Source organism: Phacochoerus africanus, chromosome 8 (assembly GCF_016906955.1).
Source record: "Phacochoerus africanus isolate WHEZ1 chromosome 8, ROS_Pafr_v1, whole genome shotgun sequence".
Classification (NCBI taxonomy): Eukaryota; Metazoa; Chordata; class Mammalia; order Artiodactyla; family Suidae; genus Phacochoerus; species Phacochoerus africanus.
The window spans coordinates 55,628,941-55,642,772 of record NC_062551.1 but is presented as its reverse complement, the minus strand read 5'-3'; the positions used below and the strand labels follow the sequence as shown (position 1 = coordinate 55,642,772).

The following is a 13,832-nucleotide window of genomic DNA, read 5'->3' as shown; positions in this document are numbered from 1 at the left end:
AATGTCATTATTTAATTGCATTAATTTTGTGTAATTTCATTTTATTTAATTTCGTTATTTAATTTCATTAATTAACACTATGTAGAACTTTATTTTCTCTCTTGTTATGAAATATCCTTGATTTTGTCTCTTGATCCCTAAACCCTAAAATATTTACTATCTGGCCTCTAATGAAAAAGTATGCCGGAGTTCCCGTCGTGGCGCAGTGGTTAACGAATCTGACTAGGAACCATGAGGTTGTGGGTTCGATCCCTGCCCTTGCTCAGCGGGTTAACGATCCGGCGTTGCCGTGAGCTGTGGTGTAGGTTGCAGATGCGGCTCAGATCCTGAGTTGCTGTGGCTCTGGCATAGGCTGGCAGCTACAGCTCCGATTCGACCCCTAGCCTGGGAACCTCCATATGCCGCGGGAGCGGCCCGAGAAATGGCAAAAAGACAAAAAAAAAAAAAAAGTATGCCAACCTCTGCTCTAAAAGATAGATTATTTTTCAACATTATTATTCTTACAGTGTTAATAATAATAGCTTAATATCTCAACACTCAGGTGATATTTAAATGGCCCCAGTGGAATGTCAACCAGAAAGGACTTGAAGATTAATTGAGGGTATGAAGGAGGCGGGATGGCTGAGGTCAAGGAAGGGAAAGGGCTTGTAAATGGTTGACCAGGAATTTAGGAATAGAATTCTGGATTGTGGGGTCTGGTAGGAGATCAGAGCACCAGGCATGGACAAAAGCTGGAAGAACACACTTAGGTCAGGGATACAAGGCTCAGAGCCCCAAGTTCAAACTGGCTTATATGTAAGAGGGGATTGGTTAGAGTGGGTGCCTAGGAAGGCTTTGGTGATCATTCATAATGTCAGAAGGAGTGATGTGGGTATCAGAGTCCCAAGTGCCTGACTCGATGACTAAGCCAGTCATCTCTCTCCGTCTCTCCGTGACAATTTCTCTCTTGGTCACTCTGCCTGGTTCTCTTCATCTCTGTTTCTCCTCATGTGTGTGAACTGTCTCATCTCTGCTTGTCTCTTTTCTTCTCCTGTGGATCTCACTCCACCCTTTGTAGACGGACTTCTTCACAGGAAGGGAATAAAGCATCTACTGACAGCCCCAAATAAGTAAACCCAGTAGTAATAAGATTTCTTTTTCTTTTCTCCTGGCATCCTGCTATGAATCCCAGGGAAGAACTCTGATTGGTCTGGCTTGAACTGAGCCCACCCATTGAATCAGTCATTATTTCTAGGGATGAACCAGTGCCCCTGTTGGCTTGACTGGGTTGTGTGTCCATCCCAGGGAGGAGGAGAGTTTGAAAAATCATGATGGACAGTTTCATCGGAATTATATGAGGAGTTTCCTTCATGGCTCAGAGGTTAATGATCCCAACTAGGATCCATGAGGATGCAGGTTCCATCCCTGGCCTCGCTCAGTGGGTTAAGGATCTGGCATTGCCATGAGCTGTGGTGTAGGTCACAGACACAGCTCGGATCCTGAGTTTCTGTAGCTGTGTTGTAGGCTGGCAGCTGTAGCTCCGATTCGAGCCCTAGCCTGGGAACCTCCATATGCTGCGGGTGAGGCCCTAAAAAAAAAGAACTATATGAAACAGGGGGGTGGGCAGCTTCCCCCAAGAAGCCAGGAGCCATTCTTGAACGAAGGGGAAAGGAATCCGGAAGTCAGAAAGGATGAGCCTTTGGAACCCAAGGGGCTGAATGAGAAGGTTCCAGGATCACAGTGTCCAGGATCCCTCAGGGCAAGGCGCAGGTGCAGGACAGCTAGTTACCAGTTCTCAGGTGTGATCATGAGCTGGAAAATGAGTCATCAGGCAAAGGACCAGGACACAGATCTGAGGGCGAAGGAGGTATGACACTGGGTGTGTGTCTGGGGGGTGACTCAGGAGCAGGTGGAAGGACTGAACGCAAAGGTCACAGGGGGATGGGATATAGGCATCTCACCAACATAGGGACACATATCATTATAAGCCCCTGGGGTTCTGAGTTCATTTTGAGCCAAATGAGATTCTGAGCATATGCGACGATGTGCCAGGGAAATTTCCTCCTCAGACTGTGGGTTTGTGCCATGGGGATACCAAAGCCACCCCTCCATATTCAAATTCTGCTCCATCTGATTGTCTGATTCCTTAGCTGTTGATTTATTATTATTATTGCTATTTTGCTTTTTAGGGCCGCACCTGCAGCATATGGAAGTTCCCAGGCTAGGGATCAAATTGGAGCTACAGCTGCTGACCTACACCACAGCTCACGGCAACGCCAGATCCTTAACCCACTGAGTGAGACCAGGGATCGAACCTGCGTCCTCATGGATACTAGTCAGATTCATTTCTGCTGAGCCACAATGGGAATTCTCCTATATACTTGTTTTCATAGTCACAGTCTCCATCCATGGACAAGAGCCTGTACGAGGATTTTTTGTGCGCATTGTTGACTGCTGTGTCCCCAGGAGCCAGAATAACTTCTGGCTCAGAGTAAGTGCTCAACAGATACTTCTGGAATGAATACAACCAGTAAAGATGAATGCACAAGGAAGTTTATCCCAGCAGTCTTATAATTAGAACTCTCCAAATGGCCTCCAATTTGAAAGAGTTTGCATAAATCAAGGTACCACCATTATGTGGAATATTACACAACCCTTAAGAAGGAAAGAGAAATGATCTACATATACTAAGAGGGAAAACTGTGTTCAAGATTTTTAAAAAGAGGATGTGTATACATATGCCTGGGTCTTTGCTATACAGCAGAAATTGACATAACATTGTGAATCAACTATACTTGAATAAAAAAATACATTAAAAGAGATAACTAAAGAGTAAAGAAAAAGATTACGTTTGATAATGTTTAATACAGAGGTTTTTGTTACACATCCATAATGTATAGAAATCTATGTACAGGAGTTCCTGTAGTGGCTCAGTGGTTAACGAATCCGACTAGGAACCATGAGGTTCCGGGTTCGATTCCTGGCCCTGCTCAATGGGTTAAGGATCCGGTGTTGCCATGAGCTGTGGTGTAGGTTGCAGATGGGGCTCGGATCCCACATTGCTGTGGCTGTGGGTGTGGCATAGGCCAGTGGCTATAGCTCCAATTTGACCCCTAGCTTGGGAACCTCCATATACAGCAGGAGCAGCCCAAGAAATGGCAAAAAGACAAAAAACAAAAACCTATGTACAATATGAGAACACAGACTATATTAATAACAGTAAGCATTTATCCTGGGGGAGTTAGGGAACGTATTACCTTTCTTTTTTAAAAAATTTTATTAGGGGAGAGTTCCCATCGTGGCTCAGTGGTTAACGAATCTGACTAGGAACCATGAGGTTGCAGTTCGATCTCTGGCCTTGCTCAATGAGTTAAGGATCCGCTGTTGCCGTGAGCTGCGGTGTAGGTTGCGGACGCGGATCGGATCCCAAGTTGCTGTGGCTCTGGCATAGGTCGGTGGCTACAGCTCCGATTAGACTCCTCGTCTGGGAACCTCCATATGCCACGGGTGTGGCCCTAGGAAAAAAAAAAAAGAAAGAAAAAAAAAGAAAAAAAATTTTATTAGGGAATAGTTGGTTTACAATGTTGTGCCCATTTCTGCTATAGTGCAAAGTGACCCAGTTATACATCTATATGTATGTTCCCTTTCTTTTTTTTTTTTTGTCTTTTTGTCTTTTGTTGTTGTAGTTGTTGTTGTTGCTGTTGCTATTTCTTGGGCTGCTCCCGTGGCATATGGAGGTTCCCAGGCTAGGGGTTGAATCGGAGCTGTAGCCACCGGCCTACGCCAGAGCCACAGCAACGCAGGATCCGAGCCGCGTCTGCAACCTACACCACAGCTCACGGCAACGCCGGATCGTTAACCCACTGAGCAAGGGCAGGGACTGAACCCACAACCTCATGGTTCCTAGTCGGATTCGTTAACCACTGCGCCACGACGGGAACTCCTGTTCCCTTTCTTATATTATCTTCCATCACGGTCTATCCCGAGAGACTGGATACAGGTCCCTATGCTGTACAGCAGGACCTCATTGCTTATCCATCTAAAGGCCATAGTTTGCATCTACTAGCGCTTAACTCCCTGTCCACCTCACTTCCTTCCCTCTGAAAGCATTTTCTCTCTCTCTCTCTCTCTTTTTTTTTTTTGTTTTTTGTTTTGTTTTGTTTTTCGGGCAGCACCTGCGGCATATGGACGTTCCCAGGTGGAATCAGGGCTACAGCTGCCAGCCACAGCCACGGCCACTGCCACAGCCATAGCAATGCTGGAACCTTAACCGACTGAGCAAGGCCAGGGATCGAACCTGCATCCTCATGGATACTAGTGGGATTCCTTTCTGTTGAGCCACAGCCGGAGCTCCGCGTTTTCTTTTTAAACCAAACCTGTAATAGGGTTGGGGATGGGCTCAGGTTAAAAAATGTGACTGGCTTCCGGCCTGAACCAGTTCTCACAAGCTGGTCAGAATTAGGGTATAGGGTCTAGCTCCTCCCTGAAAGGGGTCGAGGGCAATTAAATGGTCCCAGCGGAGGACACGAGCCAAAGCCCATTTCCTTGAGCTCTGCAGCTCCTCGAATCCAGCTCCTGCCCCTCCAAGCCGGAGCACCCAGCCCCTCCCTCGACAGCAGCCACCGAGGGATGCTGGGGCCAGAATCTACGGGGGCGGGAGGAGGGTGGAGAAGAGCAGAGTGCCGCCGAGGGCTTTAGCTGCCTCAGGGGTTCGAGATAACCACAGAGGCAGGAAGGGGGCGTCCCGGAGCCGTCTCCGCCTGCACCTCGGGGCGCTGGGGGCGGGCACGGGGGCGGACGTGGTATAAGACAGCCGCCCGGCTCACGTCTGCAGACGCTTGGCTCCCAACCGAGTCTGGCGTACAGGTCAGATCGGACCCTCCGGAGGTGAGAAGGGGCCTCACTTAGGCTGGCTGGCCGGACAGCCGACTCCCGGTCCCGGGTGCCTGCTTCTGACCGAGGAGGGGCTGGAGGTGTGGAATTTCTGGCCTCTTGGGGGAAAAGGAACTGGGGATAGATACTTAGGGACAGAGATGGATGGGAGCCCAGATTCCCGGGTCCTAAGGGGAGAAACGTCTGGGGGCCTGGGCTATGGATTCTCAGGGAGGAGGGGGTGGGGGGGTCACAACTGTGCTTCCTCATGTCTTTGTCCTTCTCAGCTCCAGCAGAAAAGACCCCTCGTCTTCCTGGCAGCCCCTGAGAAACTCAGAGAGGCCACCATGGCAAGACCCCTTCTTCCACCCCGGCTGATCCTACTGCTGTCCTTAGCCCTGGGTTCCACTGCACAGGAAGGTGAGGGCCAGTCTGGGAGCCCGCTGTCACCCCTGGACCTCCCATCGTCCCCCGGGGCGCCTCGCTCCAAGGGGGGACCCCGCATCAGCCCCTCCCAGCAGCTTCCTCCCCCCTCCCAGCAGCTTCCTCCCCCCGCAGACAAGACTCTTCCTCCTCTTCCTGCTTCCTTCTGACGCCTGGGGGGGGGGTCTCTATGTCCCCCACCGCCCCAGATCTTGTCTCCTGCACTCAGGGTCTCCCATCAGCTTCTGTGGTTGTCCCCCAGAGATGATATGCTCCTCCTGGGTTTTTCGAACCTGCCGCGTCTGTCTCTCTCTCTCTCCATTACCACCTCCTGCTCTCTCGGAATGCTTGTCCACTCCTGCCTCTGCATTTCTCCGCATCTCTCTGCCTCCCCAGTTTCTCTCCATCTCTGTCTCCATGTCCCTGTACTGCAAACTCAGCCCTCCTCTGAGACTCGCTCCCCATGCTTTTCTCCATGTCTCTCTCCAGGCCAGGGGGACAAGAGCGGGGAGAAGATTATTGATGGAGTCCCATGTCCCGGAGGCTCCCGCCCTTGGCAGGTGGCTCTGCTCAAGGGCAATCAGCTGCACTGTGGAGGTGTGCTGGTCAACCAGCAGTGGGTGCTCACCGCTGCCCACTGCATGATGAAGTACGCAGCCAGGGGGCGCTGTGAGCACTTCTAAGTCTCCTTCTGGGGCTCTATCCTCTCTCTGGGTCCCTGTCCCCCCTCTCTCTGGGTCTCCCTCTCCCTGGGTCTCTGTCCCCCTCTCTTACTTACTCTCTCCGAATGTCACTCCCTTCCCCCAGTGATTACAACGTCCACCTGGGCAGTGACCGCCTGGATGACAGGAAAGGCCAGAAGATCAGGGCCACGAGGTCATTCCGCCACCCCGGCTACTCCACACAGACCCATGTTAATGACCTCATGCTGGTGAAGCTCAGTCGCCCGGCCAGGCTGTCAGCCGGTGTGAAGAAAGTCAACCTGCCTTCCCGCTGTGAACCCCCTGGGACCACATGTACCGTTTCTGGCTGGGGTACCACCAGCAGCCCTGATGGTGAGGCTGCCTCAGTGACCAAGGAGCTCCGGATCCTGACCCTCCTGCCTCAGACCAAAAGCCCAAGGCCCTAGCCTGCCTCCTTCAGACCAGGATCCAGACTCCCAGCCCCTCCTCCCTCAGACCCAGGATCCAGCCCCCAGCCCCTCCTCCCTCAGACCCAAGAGACAGGGAGTCAAGCCCATTTTCATGACCCTAATGTTAAGCCCCCCACTCTCCCTCCTCTTTCAGGGTCCAGAATTCTGGACCCGCATCCTCTCCCCATCAGCACCCACAGGTCCACTGTCCCAGGCCTCTGACTGATCAGCTCCTCCCATCCCCACCCCACAGTGACCTTCCCAGCAGACCTCATGTGCACAGACGTCAAGCTCATCTCCTCCCAGGACTGCAAGAAGGTTTACAAGGACCTTCTGGGAAGTTCCATGCTCTGTGCCGGCATCCCCAACTCCAAGACCAACGCCTGCAACGTGAGAGCCCCTTTTCTTCCAGGCCCGGGACTCAGCACAGAGCCCCATCCAGCATCTTCCCCCTCCTTCCAGCATCTGGGGACCTGACCTTGGTGCTGAACTTTCCTTCGCCAACCCCCCACCCCAGGCCCCGATTTTCTAGCTCTTTCTACTCTATTTTTTTCCCCACACCAGTAGTGGGCACCCAGTAGGGTGCTGGTACAACCTTGAGGATGAGGCAGAAAGATGAATGGGAGGGACCGGGGCTGGGGAATGTGGGGCCAGGACTCCGGGGAGGCACATGAGGCACTGACTTCAAACCCACCAAATTTTAAAGGGGAGGAAGTGTCAAAACAATTCAGTAATGCAGCTAAATCACCTTCTAATGAAATACTGTTAAGATCCATGTTGAAAGTGTACGATGAACAGAACAGCAGAATTGTCAATAAAGAGCCATCAGACTTACTGAATTCCCCATCGACCTCAGGCTTCAGTAAGTCTCAGCACAGCCATGGACTGATCCCTGTCTTTATCTAAAACTGCAATACGGTGTTTATCATGGGAATGTCCAGGTTACATTCAGTTTTTAAAGTATTGCATTAAAATATTATTTATTGCTTTTACTGAGGTTTTTTGTGCCCAAAGCTCAGGTCTCCCTCCTGCCTCTCGCTCTTAACTTGCCTCCATCTCTGCCCCTACTTTCTGCTACTTTCTGCTTCTCTGTCCTTCTCCTCCTTCCCGTCTCTTCTGTCCATATTTTGTTCTACCTCTCTTCCTCTTTGATCCCCCCCCCCTTTCTTTTCCTGGCCACTCTTGTGGCATGTGGAAGTTCCTGGGTCAGGGATCAAACCTGAGCCACAGCAGTGCAAATGCCTGATCCTTAACTGACTGAGCCACCAGGGAGCTGCTGTTTTTTTCCCTTTGTGATCCTCTCTTCCCGTAACCCCACTTTCTTTGCTCACACCTGCCCCCCTCAGTTTTACAGGAGTGGTTGGACGTATATGTTAGGGACAGGGGTGATGGGACAGGGATGTGTGTCCTAGAGAATAGGGCATCCTTCTTTTCCCTTTGTGAGGGTCCTAGTGAGGAATATGCAAGTTGTACAGTGAGTGACACAGGGTCCCACATTCAGGAGAGTCCCACGCTTGGTTTAATGTGCTCCTCTTGTTGTCTTGAAATTCTTAACACTTTCTGACCAGGAGGACGGGCATTTTCATTTTGCACCGGGCCTTGTGAATTATGTCACTGGTTCCACCCCTGGTTTCGAGAACCACCCTATCCCGCTTCCACGCTGCGTGTATTCATTCCCTGGAGAAAATGCGCCTCCTCGCATGGACTCGGTGCAGCTTCCTAAAAGATGGGAAGGAAATGGGGCTCTGATCCCGGGCAGCCCTGCCCTTTTGCTATGATTGGCCCCATTGGCCAAGGCTCAAGCCAATCAGAGAACGTAGTTTGTCTTCCTTAGGATAGCTCTAATTCTTGCTCTCCCATTGGTCCCCAGAGACAAAGAGTCTCTCCCCATTGGCCGGGGCGGAAGTCCATGGTCTGGCAAGACAAAGACTGACAACTGTGGGGGCGGGGCTTCATGCCGAAGCTAATTGTGCTTTGTCTCCTTCAGGGTGATTCCGGGGGACCACTGGTATGCAAAGGTACCTTACAAGGCCTCGTGTCCTGGGGAACTTTCCCTTGCGGCCAACCCAACGACCCAGGTGTCTATACCCAAGTCTGCAAGTACATCGATTGGATAAACGACACCATGAGAAAGCATCGCTAATCTCTCCATACTCCCCTCTCTGCATCCCTACGCCCTGAACAGGAAATTCACAGAAATAAGGACATCGACCTACAGTCATACTTGACTTTACCTTTCCTCAAAGACATTTCAGAACCTCAGCAATATGCCATGTGTGTAAGTCGATCAAGTCTCAAAGCAAAACAAGAAACACAAAAACCTCGGTGCTGGTAAAGATGCAGTGAGACGGGCACTCTCGGCCTCCTGACCTGTAAATTTATACAATTTTTATGGAAGGTGATTGGGCAATGTGAATCAGAACTCTTATTCACCAGCTTTGTCCCAGTAAGTTTAATCCTGGGATATACTACTAAAAAATATCCAAAATGGGGAGCAAGGCTGGAATGTATGACATTATTTATCAGAGCCAAACAGTGGAAACACTGAATGGCTCCCAAATCCGTGGATCATTGAAGTAAACAATAGGCCAGCTTGGGGCAAGGCTATTATTAAGCTGTTAAGGAAATAATTATGCAGAATTGTCAGAGTTATGCAAGGATGTCTATGCTACGTGATGTTAAATTAAAAAGGAAGGTACAAAAAATATGTATGTATGTGCTCCTGTCTATGTAAAATGAAAATATTCACAGAATAAAATCTAAAAGGACATGTACCAAACTGCATACGTTGGTAGTCATCTACTTTTCTGTGGCTGTGTCCTTTCATAACCTGAACAACAAAGAAGGCATAAGCTCTGAAGATCTAAGGAGGAGAAAAGGAGACCCTTAAGAGAGGGAGACAGGAAAGAAAGATGCATCTGATTTTTTTAAATGACATTATTTTTTCAGCAACAAGCTCTTGAGACAAACAATTCTGAAATAAACAGTGTCAGTCTGTTAGATGTATCAATTTACATTTGACTAATTTACGATGAGTAATTTTTGTAGGTTAGCCTATTGTTACAGCATATATGAGGCTCTAGCTGGAAGAGAACCTTCTTTTTAAAAGCGTTTGCTGTTCTAAAGAAATGCAAAGTATTTTAATCTAAAATATACCCCTAGCTTGGTTGGTATTGGTCTTCTCAGGGCCAACAGTGAGCAGAAATCCTGCTTTGCTTTGCTGAATTTTCAGCCTAGCTCCTTTGCAGTGCTTTTTAAATTTTATTTAATTTTTTAATTAAAAAAATTTTTTTAGGGCCGCTCCTGCCGGCATATGGAGGTTCCCAGGCTAGGGGTCCCATCAGAGCTACAGCCACCGGCCTACATCACAGCCACAGCAACGAGGCATCCCAGCTGTGTCTGCGACCCACCCCCCAGCTCACAGCAACACCGGATCCTTGACCCACTGAGCGAGGCCGGGGATCGAACCCGCAACCTCATGGTTCCTAGTCGGATTCGTTTCTGCTGCACCACGATGGGAACTCCTGCAGTGCTTCTTTAAAAAAAAAAATTTTTTTTTTTTACTGAAATACAGTTGATTTACAATGCTGCGTCTGTTTCTGCTGTACCGCAAGGTGATGTGTCTGAGTCGTGTCTCTTGCCCTGCATCGCTGCTCGGTGGCATTTTTTCCTCCTCTGTACAAGGGCGGCGAAGAGAGAGAGGGAAGGGAAGGCAGAGAGAGTAAAAGGGAAAGAGGAGTGCCTGGCTCCTCTCTCAGGGTGGAAAGTGTTTCTGGGCATTTCTCAGGTGACAGAGGGAGGGAGAAAGTTGGGGTGACGTACAGGGCTGGCTGGAAGACATGATACCTGCGTCCCATTAGCACCTGCCAAAAGCAAGCACCCACAGCCTCCTGGGTGCCAAAGGAGATTGGGCACTGGAAACCCCTGTCGGTGGGCTCCCATCCTCAAGAAGGCAGGGAAGGGGCCTCCAAAAGGGAGGAGTCAGGAACCCCCCCCCCTCCCGCCGTGACTCAGCCTGACCCCACCCCTGCGGCCGCCTTCCTGTGTCCTCAGAAGCTGCCGACAGAAGGATGCTCTCCTGCCCAGGACTCACCCCTCCTCCTACCTGTCCTTCCAGTTTCTCCCCCAGAACTCCCTCCCAGCCAACATTCTCCTCCACCGGCTTCCCCCTTCTCCTGGGCTCCCGCTCTCCCACCCCCCTCTTCTTCGGGTGGCGCGCCTCGCAGCCACTGCAGAATTTCTTAGCTTCCTCTGGCATTCCTGCACACCTGAAGCTTAAGCCCCCCTCCTCCCTTGGACCCAGGAGTCCTGGCCCCTAGCTCCTCCTTCCCCAGGCCAGAGTCCCGACACCCCACCTCCTCCTGCCTCAGCATCAGGTTGAAGGGCCGTCAAGAGTATTTGGTCACCCGCCCCCCCACCCCCAATGAAGCTCCATCAACTTCCAGCAACTGACCACACCCCTGTGCCTGCCATCAAGCTCCATCAACTTCCAACTCTGGCCAGCAAGCCACCCCCCAAATCAATATTCATTCTAAAATTTAAATAGCAACACCACATCACATTTGCACTAGGTCAGCCTAGAGACAGTTGGTTCTGCCTCTGGGCAGCTCCTGTGTGGTGATGGATTGATTTGCAATGACTTGAGAGCATTCTCTTGTTGATTTTTTTTTTTTTTTGGCCTCCCTGAAGCATATGGAGCTTCCAGGCCAGGGATCAGATCTGAGCCACAGCCGTGAACCAAGACACAGCTGTGGCAACAGTGGGATCCTTAACCCACTGTGCCAGGGCTCCCAAGACGCTGCTGATCCTGTTGCACCACAGTGGGAGCTCCCCTTGTTGAAATTTTTTTTTTGTCTTTCTGCCTTTTCTAGGGCCACTCCCGTGGCATATGGAGGTTCCCAGGCTAGGGGTCTAATTGGAGCTGTAGTCACTGGCCTCCGCCAAAGCCACAGCAACGAGGGATCCGAGCCAGATCCTTAACCTACTGAGCAAGGCCAGGGATTGAACCTGCAACCTAATGGTTCCCAGTCGGATTCGTTAACCACTGAGCCACAACAGGAACTCCTGAAATTTTTTTTTTAATTTCTTTTTTCTTTGGAAAAATTGTAGAGTGTAATAGTCAAAGATGCTGACTCTAGAAACTGGGTTTTTGGAGTTCCAACCCCAGTTCTGCACGCTATCAGCCTTCAAGGCCATTACTTCCCAAAGTGCTAGATGGGAGTTCCCCTTGTGGCTCAGTGGGTTAAGAACCCAACTAGTACCCATGAGGATGCAGGTTCGATCCCTGGCCTCACTCAGTGTGGTAAGGATCCGGCATTGCCGTGAGCTGTGGTGTAGGCTGGCAGCTGTAGCTCCAATTTGACCCCTAGCGTGGGAACTTCCATATGCCTCGGGTGCAGCCCTAAAAAGACAAAGAGAAAAGAGAAAGAGAAAGTGTTAAAACATCATCTAACACAGAATAAGCTTGAAATGAGTGTTGGTTTTTATTCTTTGTGACTTCTGGCTCTTTTCCCTGTGTATCCTCCCATAAAGTCTTCTTATAAAACACTTTTGTGGGGAGTTCCCATCATGGCACGGCTGAAGCGAATCCCACTAGGAACCATGATGTCGCAGGTTCGATCCCTGGCCTCCCTCAGTGAGTTAGGCACCCAGCGTTGCCGTGAGCTGTGCTGTAGGTCGCAGATGCGGCTTGGATCCTGAGTTGTTGTGGCTGTGGTGTAGGCCAGCGGCTGTAGCTCCAACTGGACCCCTAGCTTGGGAACCTCCATATGCCCCAGGTGTGGTCCTAAAAAAAAGCAAAAAAACAAAAAACCAAACAAAAACAAACAAAAAAAACCACTTTATTGAAGACTTTTACAGAGCATGACGCTTTAGAGAAAAATATCCCATAAATAAGCATGCATGGCTTATTGGGGGGGATGGGAAAATCATGAAGGCCATTGGCAAACACCTAGAGCTGGGAACTTCATTCTCTCTCGTAGAGGTTCTTCCACTCCCCACTGCCTACCACCTCCCTCCTTTCCCCCAGGGCTCTCAACATCTCCTCTCCAATCCGCTCATCCCCTTTGGTGGTCAGGTGGAGCCAATGGGGGTGCCAGGAGATGGGCCATGTCCACTGCCATGTTGGAAGTTGCCTTTCAATTCAAGCTCCACTGTCTCCCAGGATTTCGATGTTGAGCAATTAAATTCCCTTCCCTGAGCCTTGGTTTTCTTTTCTATAAAATAGGAGTGGGCGTAATGGAGTCATTTAGTCATTTGGTCACCATTTCCTAAGGTTTCCTCTGGGCCAAGTCCTGTGCCGTTGCTTGGGACAGAGGGGTGAGTCAGACCCAGTGCCTGCCCTCAGGGAGCTCATGGTACAGTGTGGGGGAGACGGACATGGATCCAGATGGTCACCGTCCAGGGTGACATGAAGGAGGCACCTGCTGCAGGAAGGTCGATGAGGGTGCCTTACCCAACTGCAGGAGTTTGGAAGTTGGGTGGTGCTCAGGCTTCCTGAATGAGGTAATATTGCAGCAAAGGACTTGAAGGACGAGTTGTTGTTGCCGGGAGAAGGTGGGAAGAGCATTCTGGGAGGAAGGAATAGCAAAGGCCAAAGGCCCAGAGGTCAGCAAGCATGCCATGGTTCAAGAGAACTTTAAGGCATTTCCATCGCTGGAGTACAAGAGATAAGGGGGCCAGGAGCATTGGATGCATTGGGCGAAATGAAATATTAAAATGAACCCCTCCTGTTTCTTCTTACTTTTTAAAAAATCGTGGCTACGAGACGACTTTAAAGGGCTTATGTATCTGGCATTATATTTTTCTTTCTCTTTTTTAGGGCCCCACCCACGGTATAGGGAAGTCTCCAGGCTAGGGGTTGAATCGGAGCTGCAGCTGCCAGCCTATGCCATAGTCACAGCAAGGCCAGATCCGAGCTGCATTTGTGACCTGCACAACAGCTCGTGGCAACACTGCATCCTTAACCCACTGAGTGAGGCCAGGGATCGAACCTGCGCCCTCGTGGTACTAGTTGGGTTCATTACCACTGAGCTATTAAGGGAACTCCCCTGGCATTATATTCCCATTGGCCAGCACCAATTGGTCTTCCAAAGCCAGTCTGAAGGGTTGGGACCTCATCCTGAAGGTCCCAGGAGATCCAGGCCAGGGCTGTGAGCAGGAGAGAGGCAGGCTCAACTCTGGACACAGGAAGATGCCTCTAAGGTCAAGCAAAGGATACAGAGAAGGGGAAGAGCTTGGGGCAATGGCCTACGTGGGAGAGGAGCAGGTCTGAGCAGGGGACAGTGATAGTGACAAAGGACCACATAGAGAGAAGAAGCGATGGGACAAGGCTTGGACATTAACAGACTGTGAGCCAAGGAGGACAGCGGGTCCTGGCATGAACCCTGGAGCCAAGGAGGACAGCGGGTCCTGGCATGAAGATGCT

At 50.4% G+C, this 13,832-nt stretch overlaps 1 protein-coding gene across 2 annotated transcripts; it reads left to right on the top strand.

Annotated features, from left to right (window-relative positions):
* Positions 1-4,763: 4,763 nt before the first annotated feature.
* Positions 4,764-8,823, top strand: KLK7 (kallikrein related peptidase 7). Of its 2 annotated transcripts, none has more exons than XM_047792465.1 (6): positions 4,764-4,866; positions 5,139-5,271; positions 5,764-5,923; positions 6,082-6,329; positions 6,660-6,796; positions 8,394-8,823. In XM_047792465.1, exons 2-6 carry the CDS (start codon positions 5,199-5,201, stop codon positions 8,547-8,549), a joined length of 774 nt encoding a protein of 257 aa, XP_047648421.1. In that variant the 5' UTR covers positions 4,764-4,866; positions 5,139-5,198; the 3' UTR covers positions 8,550-8,823. The 2 variants fall into 2 exon arrangements, with proteins under 2 accessions (XP_047648421.1, XP_047648420.1); XM_047792464.1 differs by having other exon boundaries at positions 4,815-4,952.
* The last annotated feature ends 5,009 nt before the right edge of the window (positions 8,824-13,832 follow it).